The 19,652-nt window shown below is 41.2% G+C and overlaps 1 protein-coding gene across 1 annotated transcript; it reads right to left on the bottom strand.

Moving 5' to 3' along the window:
* Positions 1–3,894: 3,894 nt before the first annotated feature.
* Positions 3,895–18,766, bottom strand: DEPDC7 (DEP domain containing 7; the record flags this gene model as incomplete). Its single annotated transcript, XM_081315004.1, has 9 exons — positions 3,895–4,141; positions 4,597–4,675; positions 4,757–4,882; positions 5,950–6,092; positions 9,214–9,428; positions 10,073–10,262; positions 11,480–11,606; positions 13,009–13,406; positions 18,694–18,766. The coding sequence occupies 9 exons, from the start codon at positions 18,764–18,766 to the stop codon at positions 3,924–3,926; spliced, it is 1,569 nt and encodes a 522-aa protein (XP_081171130.1). The 3' UTR covers positions 3,895–3,923.
* Between the last annotated feature and the right edge of the window lie 886 nt (positions 18,767–19,652).

The following is a 19,652-nucleotide window of genomic DNA, read 5'->3' as shown; positions in this document are numbered from 1 at the left end:
CTGTCACCTCCACTAGCTTTGTTGTTGCTCAGCTTTCCTAAGGCCCATTTCACTTCACATTCTAGGATGTCTGGCTCAAGGTCAGTAACCACCTCATCGTGGTTATCTGGGATGTTAAGCTCGTTCTTGTATAGTTCTTCTGTGTAATTTTGCCACCTCTTCTTGATCTCTTCTGCCTCTGTTAGGTCCCTGCCATTTTGGTCCTTTATCATGCCCATTTTTGCATGAAACGTTCCCTTCATCTCTCCAATTTTCTTGAAGAGATCTCTAGTCCTCCCTATTCTATTGTTTTCTTCTATTTCTTTGCACTGTTCATTTAAGGCATTCTTATCTCTTCTAGCTATTCTCTGGAATTCTGCATTCAATTGGGTGTATCTTTCTTTTTCTCCCTTGCCTTTCGCTTCCCTCCTGTCCTCAGCTATTTGCAAAACTTCCTCAGACAGCCATTTTGCTTTCTTGCATTTCTTTTTCTTTGGGATGGTTTTAGTTGCTACTTCTTGTACAATGTTGCGAACCTCTGTCCATAGTTCTTCAGGCACTCTGTCTATCAGATCTAATTCCTTAAATCTATTTGTCACCTCTACTGTACATTCATCAGGGATATGATGTAGTTCATACCTGAGTGGCCTAGTGCTTTTCCCTACTTTCTTCAGTTTAAGCCTAAATTTTGCAACAAGAAGCTCATGGTCTGAGCCACAGTCAGCTCCTGGTCTTGTTTTTACTGGCTGGATAGAGCTTCTCCATCTTTGGCTGCACAGCACACAGTCAATCTGATTTCTGTGTTGAACGTCTGGTGATGTCCATGTGTAGAGCCGTCTCTTGGGTTGTTGGAAAAAAGTGTTTGCTATGACCATCATATTCTCTTGACAAAATTCTATCAGCCTGTGCCCTGCTTCATTTTGTACTCCAAACTTTCCTGTTATTCCGGTTATCTTTTGGCTTCCTACTTTAGCATTCCAATCCCCCATGATGATAAGGACATCATTTTTTGGTGTTAGTTCTATAAGGTGCTATAGGGCTTCATAGAACCGGTCAATTTCATCCTCTTCAGCACCGGTGGTTGGGGCATAGACCTGGACTACTGTGATATTGAATGGTTTGACTTGGATTCAAACTGAGATCATTCTGTCATTTTGAGGACTGTATCCCAGTATTGCTTTTCCTGCTCTTTTATTGACTATGAAGGCTACTCCATTTCTTCTGTGGGATTCTTGCCTGCAATAGTATACCTGATGGTCATCTGAATTAAATTCACCCATTCCTGTCCATTTTAGTTCGCTGATACCTAAGATGTCGATGTTCAGTCTCGTCATCCCTTGTTTGACCACGTCCAGCTTGCCTTGATTCATGGATCTTACATTCCAAGTTCCTATGGAGAAAAAATCTTTATAGCATCGGATTTTCCTTTCACCACCAGACACATCCACAGCTGAGCGTCCTTTCGGCTTTGGCCCAGTTGCTTCATTCTTTCTGGCGCTACTAGTACTAGCCCTCTGCTCTTCCCCAGTAGCATATTGGATGCTTTCCAACCTGAGGGGCTCATCTTCCAGTGTCATATCTTTTTTCCTTTTGGTACTGTCCATGGGGTTTTCATGGCAAAGATACTGGAATGGGTTACCATTTCCTTCTCCAATGGATCACGTTTTGTCAGAACTCTGCTATGACCTGTCCATCTTGGGTGGCCCTGCACGACATAGCTCATAGCTTCATTGAATTACGCAAGCCCCTTCACCACGACAAGGCAGTAATCCATGAAGGGGATCATTCCTGTATTCCCTCCTTCAGTATATCACATCCATGTACATGTTTCCCAAGCTTGCATGAAATTTTTCTGATGCAGAAGCTGATTACAAAAAGCAAGAAAGCAACAGTTAGACTAAACAATTTCCTTTTGTTCCAGAACCCTTAATTCCCTCCTTTATTTTTGTAACAGAATGCTTTCTGTTACTTGGTGACCAATGAATATATTCCTTTGTTATTGCGGTGATAATCAGGACCTTGGTTGGCTTACGGGGTTTGTCACTTTCCTCTTTCTCCTTATTAGAGCCATGGGGAGCGCCACTGCAGGCCTACAGCACCACTGCAACTGTTCAGATGTAGCCATCAAGGCAATAGCCCAATTACACTGCCTACTATGTTACCTACGTTACTGCACCTAATTCTTGCTAAGTGCAGAGGATGGACTGAGTCTAAGAGTCTACAGTTCTTGCCAGCAGTTCTTCCACAGAAGATTAAAAAAAAAACAACCCATAGGTTTTCTCCATTGGAATTTAACATTTCTGGCAACTCTTTAGAAAGGCAGTCTTTTCTTGAGATTGAAGAAGGAGACCAGGAAAATACAGTTTTAAGGTTATGGCAACAACTGCAAGATGTTATACTACAAATCACATATTTCTTTTTGAATCCAGATCACTGCCGAGTTCAAGCAGTTATTGACATTTCATATTCTTTTTGGAAGCAGGTGTTTGCATATTTTAGGCAAGCAACACCTGCCTGTAGTTCTCTCATTTTAATACACTACTATGAACAAATAAACCTGTCAATTTTCTTCCTGAAGGAGATGCTTTGGAGTAATTGGCATATATTTTCAGTATGGTATAGAAATATCCAAAACACAAATGAAACAAGCAAAGGATTCAACTAGAATATAAATCTGTGATTTCCTCATCCAAAAGTAGAAAAAGAACAAAATACACAACTTGATTGCTTATTTTTACCACTCTACTGAGTTTCAAATTTCTTCTTTCGTACAAAATATTTGAAAGCAATCTTCAAACCTATAATGCTGAATACCAGCTTTTAGCATTATTTCAAAACAGTTATATCCTGCCAGAGATAACATAATGTAGTATACTGAAGCTAATGAGAATTCAGAAAAAGAGACAAGTATTTCCAAATTATAATCTGATTTAATACAGGAGGCCAGTGGGCCAAGTATTTTTATGTCAGTTGCTACTGAATAAGTATTTGTAATTTAAAGGCATTATATTATGAAATAGTATGAGATAATCAACATTTCTACAGCATATAGAGAGATTTGAGCATAGAAGTTTCCTGGAATGGAGCAACTTTCACAGGATATATTGGAAACTTTTACTTGTACTTGGCTTAACTTCCTTTTATTCAACATTAAACTTCCCACACTGATATAATTGTTTTCTCCATGTAAGGGCAGAACTAGTTGTGTAGCACCAAGGGTGATTTACAACTACTCTTTAATTAGAGAAAGAATCTAAAGGCTTGTTTGCCACAGTAAGGCAGATTTTTGCTGTAGATTTGTCTGTACTGCATAGCTTATGATCATGTTTAAAAATGTTTATGGTGTTAATGCCAGACTTTCATCTGCATTTTAAAGGTTGTAAACAAAAAAAGTTACAAATCTTTAGTAGTTGTTTTAATGTGTTATAGATGACTTTTCTTTCAGTCATTTGGCTTTCAAATACAAGGAATGACTGCTTATTTTGAGCTGGTGTGTTGTGGTACTAGTTAACCATTCACCTGACCATTTCTGCCATGGGCACCAATTGTACTTCAGCATTCTACTGGAATATATCAAATGACAATAAGTTGGATAGACTGCCAGAAAAGTGAAACACATGGCCAGATGTTGTGTGACTGTAACATATGCTACAACTAAAAACATCAGGAATTCAATTATATTTCTTTACTCTGAACTGCATTCTATTCAAAGGACTTGTGTTCACAAAGGAAGTCAAGAGATACTTGCTTTCAGCTTTTCATGATGTATTTCCTGGAAAATACTGTTTCCTCACTATTTAGAATTTGAATCAATAGGTTTTATTGTTTTTAAATAGCAGTTTTACAGGTGGATTTACACCCCTATTTACAGAACACTTTTAAGTACAATATAAAACATTTTGATAAAGATACACAGTAGAGATTTTTAGAAGTCAGGTCTACAATTATATACCATCATCAGGAACATATCTCTCACCAAAATACTGCAAAAAGATAGTTGGATTACTAGTATAGAATTTATCTAGCAATTTCTTGCGTTCCTTGGCAGGGAGACTGGAGTCTTCATCAATAGTTTTTAGTAAAGACACCAGTTCCTCTTTTGTAGTTTTTTTGGCACTGAAATGATACTCGCATTCATCAAGTCTCTGGCAAAAAGTATATCCTGGAACAAGAATAAAATTCATTAATAAAAAATATCATAGAAATTTGAGGTATTTATAATGGTTTTCTTAAATGTTTGCACAGTATTCCCTTATTTACAATTCATAGAGTGATCCTGGAGTTTTCAATTTTTTGGATAAAGGTGCACTTTAGACTCAAAAGGGTCAGGTTGCCCAACTAATCGCAACTCTCTTTCCGTGAAGTTTAGGATATTTAGTATGGTAAGCACTGAGATATTCAGTACTTTTTCTGAATAGGTTGAAAACATCATGTAAAATTTTGCATAGCCCATCTTGATAAATTTATTTACTTTTAATGTCACTCTTTCCGCCAAAGAGCAGATTTTTCTAGACTGACTTATTTTAGCAGCTTCATTTTCATAGTGGACTATGCCCAGAGCAGCTCATGCTAAAGTTTATTATTAACATGACTAAAGCTTATGAAAATAAACTTTACCAATATTCAGACTGGATTCTGTGCCTCTCTGTATAGCTAGAAGCTTATCGCTGACCATTTTATGTAGTGTCCCTGGAATCTTGAACAAAATAAAATAAGTTATTAAAAATGGAATAGACTACACATAATAGTATGGTGAAAATAACTTGGGGATACCTACCTTTAAAACATCTTTCTGATAATCCACTAGAAATAAAATCAAAAGATCCGTTTTTCCTTTAGATAATGATTTATTGTTGATTATGGCTCTGGAGAACATTCTTTTCACAACCATCCTGTTTTCAATCTATAAACCGAGGGGGGGGGAGAGAGCAGAAGGATTAAAAGTTTGTACTGCTAGATCCATCTCTTTTCCTATAGCTATAGTTATAGCATATATTCTCAGTTTTCAAATGCATGCCTAATTGATCATCTTGTAAAAGGACAGTCAACCACAGTTATACAAATGCAAGCAATTGTAAACATTATGCAAATGAGGTTAATTTATTTCGGAGCAACCCAAATGCACATGTGCATTGCATTCTTCCCATGGTCTCCCTTCCAGTGCTAAGCTATGTCAACCAGGTTATTGTGATCTTTTCCGGGGCAATATTAGAAATTCATAATCATGGTGTAAAAAGCCATGTTGAGGTCACCTTCTCACTTAAGTGCTCCTCTTCTCAGGAGGAATGATGCTGCCATAGAAAGTTTACTCATTTAATAAATTTGGATGCTGCCCAACTGTCAACAACTCTGGGCAGCTCATAATTGCGATCTTTTCCTATATATAGTGGTACCTTGGTACTTGACTGCTTCAAAACTTGCTGATTTGGTATTCAACGCATTTAGACATGAAAATGTTGCCCCAGTACTCAACATTTGTTTAGTACTCAACATACTGTGATAGGAAGAGAGGGTGACTGCAGAGAACAGACAGGAAGCTGGCTGTGCTGGGAAGGTCGCTACAAAAGGAGGGGGCGGACAGGAAGTTAGCCATGCTGGGAAGGTCGCTGACATAGGGAACGGGAGAAACAGAAAGTTATTCCTGGCTGAAACAAAGGATCACATGGTAAGTCATGTGCTTTGGGACTGATCCTTTTTAGTACTCCTTGCACCTCCCAAAACTAATTAACGATGTGTACCAAGATACCACTGTAATCTTTGATTTCAGCTACTAATCATTGACACTGGAAACATCCACTGTCTAACACAGAATTCAGGAACCTGAATCTTCCTGATGTTCCTGAACTACTGTATTGATTGCTGTAAACTGGTTGTTGGGAGTTGTAGTTTAGCATATCTGAAGATCCACAAGTTCTCTACCCACATTCCCATGTCACCAAAAAGTATGAAGAATCCTCATAAAGTACTTGCCTCACTTTGCAGTTTAAGTTCAGAATTCTGAGCTATCACAGCCATGAAATAAAGCAGTTTCCTGAATTCCTCTCTTGAAGAGCTATCCAATAATTTTAAATAGAGCTGAATGGCTTCCAAAGCCTGATCAGTTTTTCCATTAACTGGAAAGAAAACCAAATCAAATTGTTACATTGCATTTTAATTTAAATACTGATTGACGAACATACGCATGGTTTGCCATTTCCCTCCTATTTTAAACTATAAAAGAATGTGAAATATAAATTTAGATCAGCTGGATTAGATCAATATTCAATTTTTTCATGGTCTGGACTAGAACTTACTTCAAATTTCTTACTAAAATATGCTTAATAAGATCATAAATATTTCAGAAAATTGTGCCTTTATCAAAACTCACAGCTTCTTGATTTAATTAGAATCCTAGTTATTTGTTAGCTATAAATAATAACACCACTACTACTGCCAATATGACACACTGGCAGAATAGTAAATAGATTTCCAATGTTCATTATGGAAGTTTCCCCTTATAAGGAGTACATCGGCTATCCATTTATTGACTATGGTCTGCTTCGCTTTAGAAATTAATTGTATTCATACACACATACATAAAAAGCATGATTAAGTATTACATGCAAACACATGACCTGCAGGCATAAAGAAAGCTTTAGTTAGGACTATAGTGGTGTTCATGGCATTCAAATGTCTGACTTGGAGATGGCTGCTTTTACAGAGTTATCCTCAACTTCAATTTCTGTTGCTAAGCAAGGTGATTGTTAAGTGAGTTGCACCCGATTCTACTGCAGTTGTTAAATGAAGAAGTGTTAAGATGATCATTCAGCAAATCCTTCCTTCCCCAATGATTTTGCTTGTCGAAAGCCAGTTGCAAAAGTCACAAATGTAGATCACGTGACCCTAGGACCCTGCAGCCATTGTAAATACATGCCAGTTGCCAAGAGCTCAAATTTTGATCACGTAACTGTGGAGATGCCGAGACAGTTGTTAAGTACGAGGATCCATTGTAAGTCACTTTTTTCAGTTCCTTCAAACAATTGCTAAATGAATGGCTGTAAGTCGGGGATTACCCCAGTAGTTCCCTTCGTCCAGTGCGCTCCCACAGGGAGGGTCTGCTCAGGGTCCCACCGGTAAGAGATTGCCGGCGGGTAACACCCAGGGATAGGGCCTTCTCAGTGGGGGCGCCTGCCCTTTGGAACCAGCTGCCAGTGGAGCTGAGGACTGCCCCCGACCTCCGTTCATTCCGCCGGGGCCTGAAGACCTGGCTCTTCGAGCTCTCTGGCCCAGGCTGAGGATTAATTTATTTTAATCGGTGGTTTTATTTGTACAGGGATAAATTTAATCTTTTTTAAACTTGGTTTTTAACTTTTGTATTTTTGGTTTTTAATTCCCTGTAAACCGCCCTGAGTCCTCCGGGAAAGGGCGGTATATAAATGTAATAAAATAAATAAATAAATTAAATAAAATAAATAAAATAAAATGTCACCGATCTTCTGCATGTCACACAGGGCTCTACAGAGATATAGGTAAAGCTTTACGGATTACATCCCAAAGATGTCTTTCACTGTTAACTGAAGAAGCTTCTTGGATAAGAAGCGAAATGTCTTCAAAGGAAAAAAAAACAACAAGAAGAAAGTCCAGTTGCCTTTTAAAAAGCACCTTTGGGACAACCATGACCTGGATGATTGAGAATCTCCATAGATATATGGGTTATATCACCGCATCAGTAGGAGAATGTATCCTGCAATGCTGCACATTGGAAAAATTGGCAGATAGTTCATTTTCACTACTTATCAGTAGCCTTCACATAGAGTGGATTTCACCCTGTGATAATTCATCCTTGTTGCTTGGTTTTGGCTTAGCTGTAAAGTCTGGCACTGGGGTTTCTAAATCATAGATTAGGCCTTACTGTGTTATGTAACATGGCCGCTATAGTTTACTTTAAAAAACTAGGGTAAAGCGAAGCATAGTTTAGAACAATATGTGGATATGAAGCAAGATAGAATTGATTTGTTGAAACTGAATATATATAGTTTAAAGGCACACCAATCAATCAATTTATTGCAGCCAAAGGCCACACATAAATCAAACATCCAAATAAAACAAAACTAAACAGAACCATCACAAGAGGACATAGCAATACATCACAATCAATGATGCAATCAATGGGCGACCAAGGTCTGCCTAGTTTTACAGACAGTATATCAAAAACAGGCTAGCTTCAGAAAAACTGAATCGTACTGGCCTGACAATAAAAATGCATTGAGTATAGTCTAAATGCATTGAGTATAGTGATGACCTATAAAGCCCTGAATGGCTTGGGTCCGGGATATCTGAGGGAACACCTGCTGCCGGCATCAAGCTCCCTTCATCCAGTGCGCTCCCACAGGGAGGGTCTTCTCAGGGTGCCGCCGATAAAAAGACTGTCGGCAGATAACACCCAGGGGAGGGGCCTTCTCTGTGGGTGCGCCTGCCCTCTGGAACCAGCTGCCTGTGGAGCTTAGGACTGCCCCCGACCTTTGCACATTTCACCGGGACCTGAAGACCTGGCTCTTTGAGCTCTCCGGCCCAGGCTGAGAATTTTTAACTGGGGTTTTTAATTTTAGGGATGATTTAATCTTTTTTTAATTTGTTTTTAACTTTTGTACTGGTTGTTTTAAATGCCCTTCGGGAAAGGGCGGTATATAAATTTAATAAAATAAATAAAAAATAAAACTGGATAAAACACGTAATAATAAACGTACATCTGACCTTTTATCCCACCTTATTTTTCATTTGTAACTTGAGGTAGCAAGCATATTTAATACTCCTTCCTGCTCCTGTTTTGCCCACAACAACAACCCTGTGTGGTAAGTTGGGCTGAGAGGGAATGAACGGCCCAAGATTGCCCAGCCAGTTCTCATGCCTAAAGTGAGACTGTACCTAATAGGCTCCTGGGTTCTAGCCTGGTGCCTTGTCCACTAGACCAAACTGGATGTCATCTTCACTTCCATCACATCTTAGGCTATTAAAAAAGTAACAACCTATATGTAGAACTCTCCACTGTCTTTATATGTAAACCTTTGTGCATTACCCTCTTTTCAAAATCGAAGCAGTATGCCTGGAGACCCCATGGATACTTGCTCTTCTCTGGATGGTCCCATTTCACCAACACAGGGAAATCTTGCACAATGGGAGGAGGGAAAATGCATGACAAATTTGCATGGCAAAGCACTTTGGTTTTTACAACATGTGTTAAATCCACTCACTTACCTAGCAACTCAGCAATTCCCAGGTGGATTTCAGGCACCTGGTTTAGCAATGGTTGCTTTTTTTGGCTGTAATACCTCCCAATAATGTCAAACAACAGCAGTTTCCCCACGTGCACTTTGTCAGGCCGATCAGGTAAACTGCGGCTTACTTCAACCACCATCGCATCAGGGAGATACTCCAAACAGTCAATTGCTGCTGAAAGCCATTCATCTGCCCTAGAAAAAGAAAATTCCTACAACGTTCTATTGACTATGGTACTGGCTCTGTAGCAGATAACATAAGTCCCACTGGAAGTCAAGAGAACATATTAGGGCCAAAAGAACAATGATGAAAGGACCTCTGCTTAAGGGAAGATAAAACAGCCACTGAGCATGGCCCATTTGGGCAGAGTTTACAACACAGGGGAGGGGGAGAACCCATCCCAAAAATTAGGAGTGAGCAACTTGTACCCCACATATGGCCCACAAGACCGCTGCAATATGTGGGGGCAGGACAGAGAGGCCAACATGTTCAGCTTTCTGAACTGGCAGGGAGACTTAAGGGACAAAATGGGTGCCTGGACCCTAATGTTTTCATCACTCATAAGCACATCCCCAAAATCAGTAGATTTTTCATATTGGTGGATTTTCTAAAGCGGAGAACTGTAATTCTCTTAAGGCCCTCATTTAGTCCCATTTCCCTCAGAGAAACGCTCCGAAATTAAAAATGTGGCCTCAGATCATAAAAGGTTGCCCATGTCTACTATATATTCCTTTGCTGTTCGAAAAAAAATATTATTTATTTAAGGAGGCCAATACAATTTTCTGATTAATCAGTTTTTTGCCTTCCTATTCATACAGTTACATATATAAATACTTACTGAGCATCACCAAAAGCTTTCAGAATTTGTCGGTCGAGATAATTGTTTGTGACGCTATGTTCAGGTTCCCGCTTTGTTTGTGGAAATCGTGATCCAATCTTGTGGTATTCAAGTAAAGAATCAAGCAATGGAAGATCTACTAGCTGCAGGAGACGGGCAATAGTTTGCTCTCCCCAGACTTCATTAATGACTAGGAAAAATGAAGGGCACAAACCACATAGTGAGATTGTTGACAAACATACAATGATCAAGAAATGTAACCCAACATTGCAGTCTTTGCTTGAGGTGACTAACTCTTCTTCTGCAGAAAACATTACAATAATTTATTTCTCCAGTTTTACTGTCAGCCTCAAGAATACGTCAGAATAAAAAAGAAGATAACCAATAGAGATTTATGCAGCAAACAGTAAGGACTTCGATGTATCCAAAATGCTTTACATTCTTTCCTGTTTGAATTGCCAGAGATCTTTACTAGATGGGAAAACCAATCACGTAAATCATGTTAATAAGGATGCATAAAAGAAAGAAACCCTTGTTAACATTTTTCCAGCTAGAACAATGACACCCTTAACTTGAAGTACTAAACAAAGAACTTGTTTGGGGTTTTCTACATTTTTTCGGAGCAATCTGTAAAGCCACACACACAAAAAAACGATAGAACTAGCTACTAAGTTAGTATCAGATTTTGTTCTTGTTCAAGAAGCAGATTGAAAGAACATGGCAGCCCCATGTTACAATCTCTTGTTTAAACCAGCTATGGCTTGAGAAGAATAGACTGTTTGTACTTCTGGTCTCTAAGTGGTTTGATAACTCAGCCACAAGTCAGGCACAAAGTAGGAGACAAGGCTACAGTAGTAAATTCCTTGTTCCTTCAAAAACTTCTGTCTCTCGTTTTAAAAAAACTGAAAAAGGGGAAGCAGTAGCAAGTGCGGGAGAAGGAGACATGAGTGTCTTTAATATGAGTGGAAATCTTTGGTTCTCTTGCAGTGCTGAGACTACAACCTGAGAAATCACACTCCCTTTCCCATCGCTAGCATGAACATACTGTTTTATGCACCCTCTGAATTATTTCCAGATTATATCAAGAGCTGCAGGTTGTTCACTAGTGATCTAGGCTGTCATTATTCTCAGGCATTGCCTGTTTTTTTTCCCTAATGTGTTATAGATTCATGCTAAGATAACCATGATGTGAGGCCATATCATAGGAGAGATGTCTGAGTTGTCAGGCTTGTGAGAAAATTAGCAGCTGTGATGAACTCAAGCAAATACCCCACACAACATGTTCTTTTGCTTGGAGCTCTGCATTTTATAGCGGATATGATGGAAGAGAGATTAATTTTCTATTTGTCTCCAATTTAAGAAACAGAAAAGCTTTCCCTGAGATAGTTCGATGTCGATCCCCCTTACCTTGACGAGACAAATGGGAGGATGGGTTTACTTGAGGAGAATTAACAGGTTTTAGGCTCAGGTTTTCTAAGAGATCCTCCAAACTTTCTGATCTCTCTGAAGATGTACCAAGTAATAATCTTTTTTCCTGTCTGTAGTTAAAAAATAGGATTGGAAGTTCCAAGTATCAGTACTGATAACAATATTTAGATCTTGTTTCTATACACTAAACCTCTGTACTATAACTCCAATGGATACATACATTTTTGTCTATGGTTGCATTTTTTAAAATTCCATTCAGTCATGTCCAATTCTTGGAGATGCCTAGATATGTCCCTATAGTTTTCTTAGCAAGGCTTTTCAGAAGTGGTTTGCCATTGCTTCTTTTCTCAGGTTGACAGAAAAGGTTGACTAGCCTAAAGTCAGGCATCTGAATTTGTGCCTAAGGCAGAACTAGAACTCTTGGCCTCCCTAACTTCAACGCCAAACTGGCTCTTTATAATTAATCCACCTTATATTAGATTATCACATGGCTACTTCTACTAAACAAACAATTCTACATATGTGCATGTATTTATTTGTATCCCACCTTTATTCTTTTTACAAATAAGTCAAACCTGGTATCTTAACCACTAGACCAAACTGGCTCTCTTATGGTTCATTATCCATAGTGGTCATTCCTATCACTAACAAATTCATTTTCCAAGAATAAATTGTTAATAGATTCTATAATTATTGCCAACATCTATGTTATGAAAAATAGCTTGCAAGCTTCCTCACTTTTAAGCATTGTGTCTCACTTAAGTAGTTATTTTCAATATACAGAAAGCTGAAGTTAAAATAGCAATTTGACTAAAGCTACTTAGTGGTTGTAATGGACTTGGTTTAATGATATAAGATCCAAATCCAGTACCATCTAACAATACTCACAAATTAGCTTGCTAATATCAAATTGCAATCTTGGTTTACTTTGCTAAGTCAGGTAGCTTTATGGTTATATTATTAATGTTTAATGCCACTATAGTCAGCCAAACAGATTCCTTGGAAACCCTTTTCTGGGTGTCTCTCCTTTCTGAAGTCAGATTAGTGGCACCAAAGCTATGGTCTTTTTTTGGGCTGCCTCTTCACTATGAAACACACTTCCTAGAAACCCTGCAGATTGTTACTTCTAGGCACACAAGATGCGATTCTTTAACATACATTATATTAATGTATATTAATATACATTATACATATATAAAATATATTCATCCACCCCTCTAGGATTCTCTAGATCGGGGTGGGCAGCTATGGCCCCTTTAGGACCTGTGGCTGGCCCAGGAATTCTGGGAATTGAAGTCCACAGGTTGTAAAGCAGCCATAGTTGCCTACCCCAGCTCTAGATGTTCTACAAAACAGCTCTTTTAATTCTAACATATCCATGCTCACTTTGCCATGAGATTTGTAGTACCATACCACTAGGGGGGCACAGAAGTTAGGAAAATGTAGCCAACCAGGGGAAAAAATGTAACCTTCTAATTTTTCATATTTCATCTTGAGCATTCTCACACAGACCTTTGCTGTATAAAATGGTCATGCTGTCTTCCACAAAGGCTCTCCACTTGATTCCCTGTATTTGAGAATCTGTACAGGCTGCAACTGCTATCCTCAAACACAGATTGTTTGTCTTTTCCAAAGACTTTGGTTGAAATAGCCTCAAACACCTTGTAGTCCATCAATGCCTGGCATACTCGTACAACTTTGCTCCGATTAATATCTGTGTCACCAAAATATTTGTTTTGGAGAAGATGGGCATAGACAACATCCACTGCATCGGAGCCAACAAAACAGTCATTATAACATTTCAGATTCTGACGTCGTTTTTTCACTTCAACGTGGGTCTGAAGTGCGTGGATAATGCTGCTCCAAACATAAGTGGCTCCAAATGGTCTCTGCGCCAAGCTGAAACCTTATAAAGTAATACAGAAGATGCATTAGCGGAAGCATTTTCTGTCTCAAAAGTGTAATAAATGTACTCCTTATTTTACAGAACCCTTTCTAAATGGGGATTACCAAATAAAGTATTCATTTACTTCTGAAGCTTTTCTCTCTCATTTGAGGCGGCATTAGTTAAAATCAACTTCCTTTAGTGCCATTAGAACACAGGAGATTTTGCTTGGTGTACTAAAGCCCATACTGCAGAAGTGGGCTGGGCTATGGACTATTCTGAGGAGGTGGCTTATGTGTTTTAAAAGATGAAATTAATACCTGGTGCACTCGTCACAAACTACTGTATTTTTCTGTCTATAAGATGCACCTTTTTATAAGATGCTCTGGCATGCGAGTTTTTCCGCGCCGATCAGCTGTTTGGCAGAGCCCTGCGGCAAATCCAGAAGTTCGGACGGCCAACGATCTTGCCCCCTCCCCCCTCCCGTTAATGGCAAGCCCACAGGGGCTTGATACCTGCACCAGGTGGCATGGCAACCCACACAGGCATGCCCTGGGCTGCGGTGGTTACCATTATTTGTCCATGTATAAGACGCTGCACTTGTATAAGATGCACCTGATTTTTGAACAGGGTATTTGCAGGAAAAAATAGTACCTTATACACGGAAAAATACGGTAAATTTGGCTCTTCAAATCTCCTAATGACATGTAGGCTGTGCAGGCTACCAAAAGGGAAAAAAGAAAAGAAAAGAAAAAGATGCTGGTGATTTACTTGCAACTGCCAGCTAAATTTTTTTGAACTCTCATTCGACTGTATTGCACTGGATTCTAGTAATATTCCTCTCTTCTTTTAAAAATTCCAGCACAAAGTTATAGTCCAACACTTCTAGTAGGCAACAGGCTGGCAAAGGCATTGAATATATCCCCCCTTTTTCAGGAATTATGCCATTTACTTTTAGCCAACTAGACGCTATTACTATATTTGGTTGATAATCTTTATGATATTGAAGTAAAAAGTGCAAATAATGCTCTGAAAAAGTTCATCAGAAGGTGGACCAATTTAATTGTAAAATGTATGATATTGTTGTAAAAGACTTTATATTCAAAGCCCACAATGGCCATTTTTTTTTAAAAAAGTACCTTATAGCTGGATAGGGAAAAGACACTTCTCCAATGCTTCAGCAATGAGGAATCTGCCACCCTTTAGAGGTTGCTACAATTCAGCTTTCTATATCCCTTATTCATGCCATGCTGGCTGGGACCATTACGAATTTCTATGGCTACCTCAATTCTGCAAGATTTAAAATATGCAGACACATCTTTGGAGTAGGCTAATACCAGTTTCCACAATCCCCAGTCAACATAGGTTATTGAACTATAACCATTTAGAAGAAACTATGCTGCAGATGTTGAGACCATTAGGACAATTCAGTAAAAACAAGCACCGTGTTTCCCCGAAAGTAAGATCATGTCTTACTTTCTTTGGGGCTCTGAAGTAAGCACTAGGTTTTACTTTCGGGGAGAGCTTACTTTTTGCCGGTACCAGTACCAGTAGGCCGCGACTGTACAGGGGGTGGAGTGGAGCATGTGCATGGGGTGGAGAAACCATGAGGCGGCGAGAGTGTGGTGGCAGACCAGTTGCTTCCTTCCACCTGCCAGACACTTGCCGAAGCCACGCAGGGTAAGGTTGCCACGCCCACCCCCAGCCAGATACCTTCACTGCCACAAGCGTGTTTTTTTTTTTAGTAACCTGCCTTTCAGCTGCATTGCTTCTCAGCCTTCGCCACGTGTTTGTGGGACTACTGGTAAAAAAAAAAAGTTCAATCAGACTTGCTAACTTTTTGAGATCTCACAAGAAGTTAGAAAGTCTGATTGATTTTTTTTGGGGGGTGTCTCACAAACACAAGGCGATGGCTGAGAAGCAAACTGGGCGGGGGCGGAAACCTTAGCCTGCACTATGGGGAAAGGATGGGGCATGTGCCCTTCCCGTGCCAGGCCAGCCCCATGCTGGGCAGCGGTGGGCAGGGTGCTGAGGTGGGGGCCACCAGGCTGACCAAAGCGGCTGGTGGAATGCCGGAGGCTCAGGGGAGGGTGGTGAAGTGGGCAGGCAAGCCATTGGCAAGCACAACACAGCTTGGCTGAAAGCAGCCATGGAACAAGTGGGGCAGGTTCTGTTTTTTGAAAGAGAAGAGAATTTTGCAGCTCTACCCACAGAGCCACCGAAGTGGCAGGTGGAGCGCCAGAGGTTCGGGGAGGGAGGATGGTGAAGTGGGTGGGCAGGATGCATGCCCTTTCCATGCCAGGCCCTGCAGCCCTGGGGTAGCCGTGCTGGGCAGTGGTGGGAAGGGTGCCAAGGTGGGGCCTGCCAGGCTAATCAAAGCGGCAGGTGGAGTGCTGGAGGCTTGGTGAGGGAGAGTAGTGAGTGAGCAGTTGGACCATTGGAAAAAATGGAAAAACTTTGGTGGGAAAAAAATGGTTTTTCCCATTTGTTTCCAAACTGGCAGCAAACAACCACATTGCGCCAAAACCGGCCATTTGCTGCCTCCTGCCCAATGCCACTGCCATGAGGCGGTGGAACAAGCCGGGTGGTGGTAAGGAACCGGTATAATGGCATGTGAGTCAGAAGGGGGGAGGATTCACCAGGCCTCATGGCAGTGGCATTGGGTGCGATGTGCGAGGTGGCAAACAGCCGTGACTGGCAGCAAACGGCCTCGTCGCAAAAAAACAGTCATTTGCCACCTCGTGCGTTGTGCCCAATGCTGCTGCCATGAGGCTGCAGAACAAGCTGGGCAGCAGTAAGGAACTGGTATACCGGTATAGTGGGTCAGATCCCCCCTTCCCCATCGGCTTTCCCTCATCAGAGAGGCACTGGCAGTTCCCCCCTTGTGTTTACGGTGAAACCAGACAGAATTGGCAGCAGGCCGTCTGTGCAGGCCCTTAAGTAGGATTTACTTTCGGTGGGAGGACCTATATTAGGTCCACCCCCCAAAAAATCAGCTGGGGCTTACTTTCGGGGGCAGGTTTACTTTTGGGGGAACATGGTGTATATTGTCATTGCTGTTTCTTTTGTTAAAAAGTATGCAAAAAGACTGTTGTATTGTGAGAAAATTGAATAAAAGGCAGTGCATAAGGATATAACAGATAACTCAGTGCCATATAGCAATGCTGTTTTAAGACCTTTGGAAACAAAAAACACAATGGGTTCTTTTTTAAAATTAAAATTATTGTGACATTTCCCCCCAAAAATGTTTATTACAATTATTATTTGTAACTTATAATTATGATCCACATTAAAACAAATTCCTCTGACATGCGTAAGTGGACACATCTATTCAGTTGTTAATAGAAACTGTCAGTTTGTAATAGTTAGGCTACGACTGTAAGTGCGTCTAAGAAATAGTCTATTCATTTGACACATTGACACGTAGGAGCAGGACTGGCTCTAGACTAAGGCCAAGCAGGCAGGGGCCCAGGGTCACCACATTGAAAAGACTTCTGAAAAACACAATACGTGAAAAAGTGAAAGTCATATGACAACAATGGATGCTGACTTAATTTTTTTATGCAAAATGGGTGAAAATGTCCAAGAAAAAAATAGCTCAGGGATATAAATCATGACTATAAAGCTAAAAAACTGAAGGAAAAAAAAGAAACGAGAGGATGCATTTCTGCAATTTATAACAACATTGTAAGGTGAGCCAAAACGGGGGGGGGGGGGGCAGCAGAATATGACTTTGCCTAGGCCAGGGGTAGGCAACCTCGGCTCTTTTATGACTCGTGGACTTCAACTCCCAGAATTCCTGAGTCAGCATGCTGACTCAGGAATTCTGGGAGTTGAAGTCCACGAGTCATAAAAGAGCCGAGGTTGCCTACCCCTGGCCTAGGGTGTCAAAGTGGCCCTGGGGAGGCTTGAAACCTCACCTTGAAACCTCTAAATAGCACCTTTCAAAAATATTCTTATCAGGTCAATCAGAGTTATATATCTAGAGGCATTCTGTTTAAACAAATGGAAGTAGCTTTTGTGTGCATGTCTCTTGGTTTGCCAATTGCTCAAAATTTAACCCTGGACTGCCACAAAAAGAGGGTACATAGAGATAAGCCTCGAAAGACAGATTGCAAAACCTGTTCTGAGGGAATCGGAAAGAATATAGAAGGAAATGAGGCACTGTTGCAAAAGTTATTCGTGGTATAACTTATTGATATTGGTTAGCAACATTTCAGTCAGGAGAGATTCCTAGTTTGCTGTCCCCAAGGTGGGAAGAAAATACTAAATCTCCTCAAACTTCCCCAAAGGTCCTAAGGCAAAGACAGAGCTTTTGAAGCTTTTCAACAAACAACTATTGATGCCTTTTATAAAGGGGTAGTACAGTAACACCCCTAGCAAACCGTTCTTAACTTTTTCGAAGAAAGGGAGAAACTGACAAGCCCGGAGCCCCTTCTCTTAAGGCAGGAAGTACTAGATAATCTCTGCTTAACAAAACGGCCTTTTCTCCTTCAATTGATACTGCGGAGAGAAGCTGTGAAACCAAGGCAATAACCCTGCGCAAAGATAGCAGGGTTGAGAAGTAGGTTAGAGGGAGTCCGCCTAAGCACACATCCTCCCCAGCCGGGACAAGCGCTGCGTGTTGCTTACTACTACTACTACTACTACTACTACTACTACCACCTCGCCCAAAGCAGCGGAGAGGATGGAGAAGCGGAGAGCCTTGCTCCCACAATCCATCACCCCCCCTCCCCGACCCCCCCCCCCAAGCCACCCGGAGTAGACAAGAGGGCCGGCCAGTCCTTTCTCCCCGTCTGACAAGAGAGGCGGAAAGAAAGTGCGCAAGGAAGGGCACCAGGGCAACCAACAAGCGGGTCCTTGTCCACGACTAGTTCGGGTGCGAGAGCCCCAAGGGCGCGTGTGGGGGGGGGGGCGAGGGCAGGGAGCCATACCACCGGGACGGTGTGTATATGTGTATGTGTGTGTGTGTGTAGGGAGGGGGGGAAACCCATCTCTTCAGAGCAGCAAGGGCAGAGAAGCGTACTAGTAGCGCCCAAATCCGACGGGAAGTTTTCTCCCGTCCTTTAGTTGCCACGAATCGCGGGAGCAAAACAAGGGAATTCTTCCTTCCCTGAAGCACCACCAGGTACCTTAGCTTTAAAGAATCCGTCCCGACCGGTCGAGTTTCCTTTCCTTTCCTTTCTCCTCTTCATGACACTTCCCCTTCTCCATAAAAAAACGAAAAAAGAAAAAAAACCGAAGGCTTTGCTCCCCTGCCCTCCCTCCCTCCCTCCCTTTGGAAAATACCCCGGGAATCCAGCGTTACCTGGGGGTCTGTTGGCGGGGCTATACACAGCGCAGAGATTCAAAGCTGCCGCCTTCTCTTTCACCGTAGCCATCAGCGCAGCTTCCTTCGGCAAACGCGGCTCGGCCACCGATAACCAACGAGCGCTGCCTCCTAGTGGTCTCTTTGCCGGGGTAAGTGGGCGGGCCCCTTATATGTGCGGGGCATCGCTATTGGTCCACCTCGGTCCGACTGGGCGGTGTTTGGGAATACGCTTCTATTCTAAATTAGAGGCCAGCGGAGAAGAGTTGAACGTCTTCCTCCCAGTTTTAGAAGCTGAGGTTGGAAAGAGCGGGTCCTTTATTCCCTGCCGTAAAAGCCTGATAACCTCGGATGATTTTTCTTTTTATTATTTTTTATTATTTTTCTTATTATTATTTTTATTATTTTGTGATCATAGAATAATGGCGTTCGTCGTTCCGCCGAAGGGATTGAATGTAACAGAAAAAAGATTATTACCGTTCATATCCGGCTATTTAAGAAGAACTTCGGGAAGTTCTTCGCAATGTGTGTAAATTTACGTGGTTGGAGTGTTGGGTGGGTGGGTGGGTGGGTGCTTTCCGTGCAGTAGAAATACCCCCCCCCCGCTCTGCCAGTGCTCTTCTAAAATCCTAGATAGAAAAGCGAGCGTGGTGATCAGGTTGTATGAGTAATAATAATCTACAAGGAGTGATAGGATCCGACTATTTTTCTTGGGTTCCAGCATAGGTAAGTGTGACTAAAAATGTAACTTTTTTACATGTGTAATTAGATATCTGAAGTAAGACTTATTAACAGCCAGTGACCCTCACCATTGGCCACGCTGGATGTAGCTGCTGGAGATTGGGGGTATAATACTTGAGATAAAGCTGCCCAGCACAGTCTGCACCTATCTGCAAATAACGTTGAGAACTGGAATTCAGCAGAAAGTGCAGGTCAATAAAGCTGTATTTTATTTTTCC

Source organism: Vipera berus, assembly GCF_964194415.1.
Source record: "Vipera berus genome assembly, chromosome: 1".
NCBI classification, from domain to species: domain Eukaryota; kingdom Metazoa; phylum Chordata; class Lepidosauria; order Squamata; family Viperidae; genus Vipera; species Vipera berus.
This window is presented reverse-complemented; position numbering and strand designations above follow the sequence as displayed.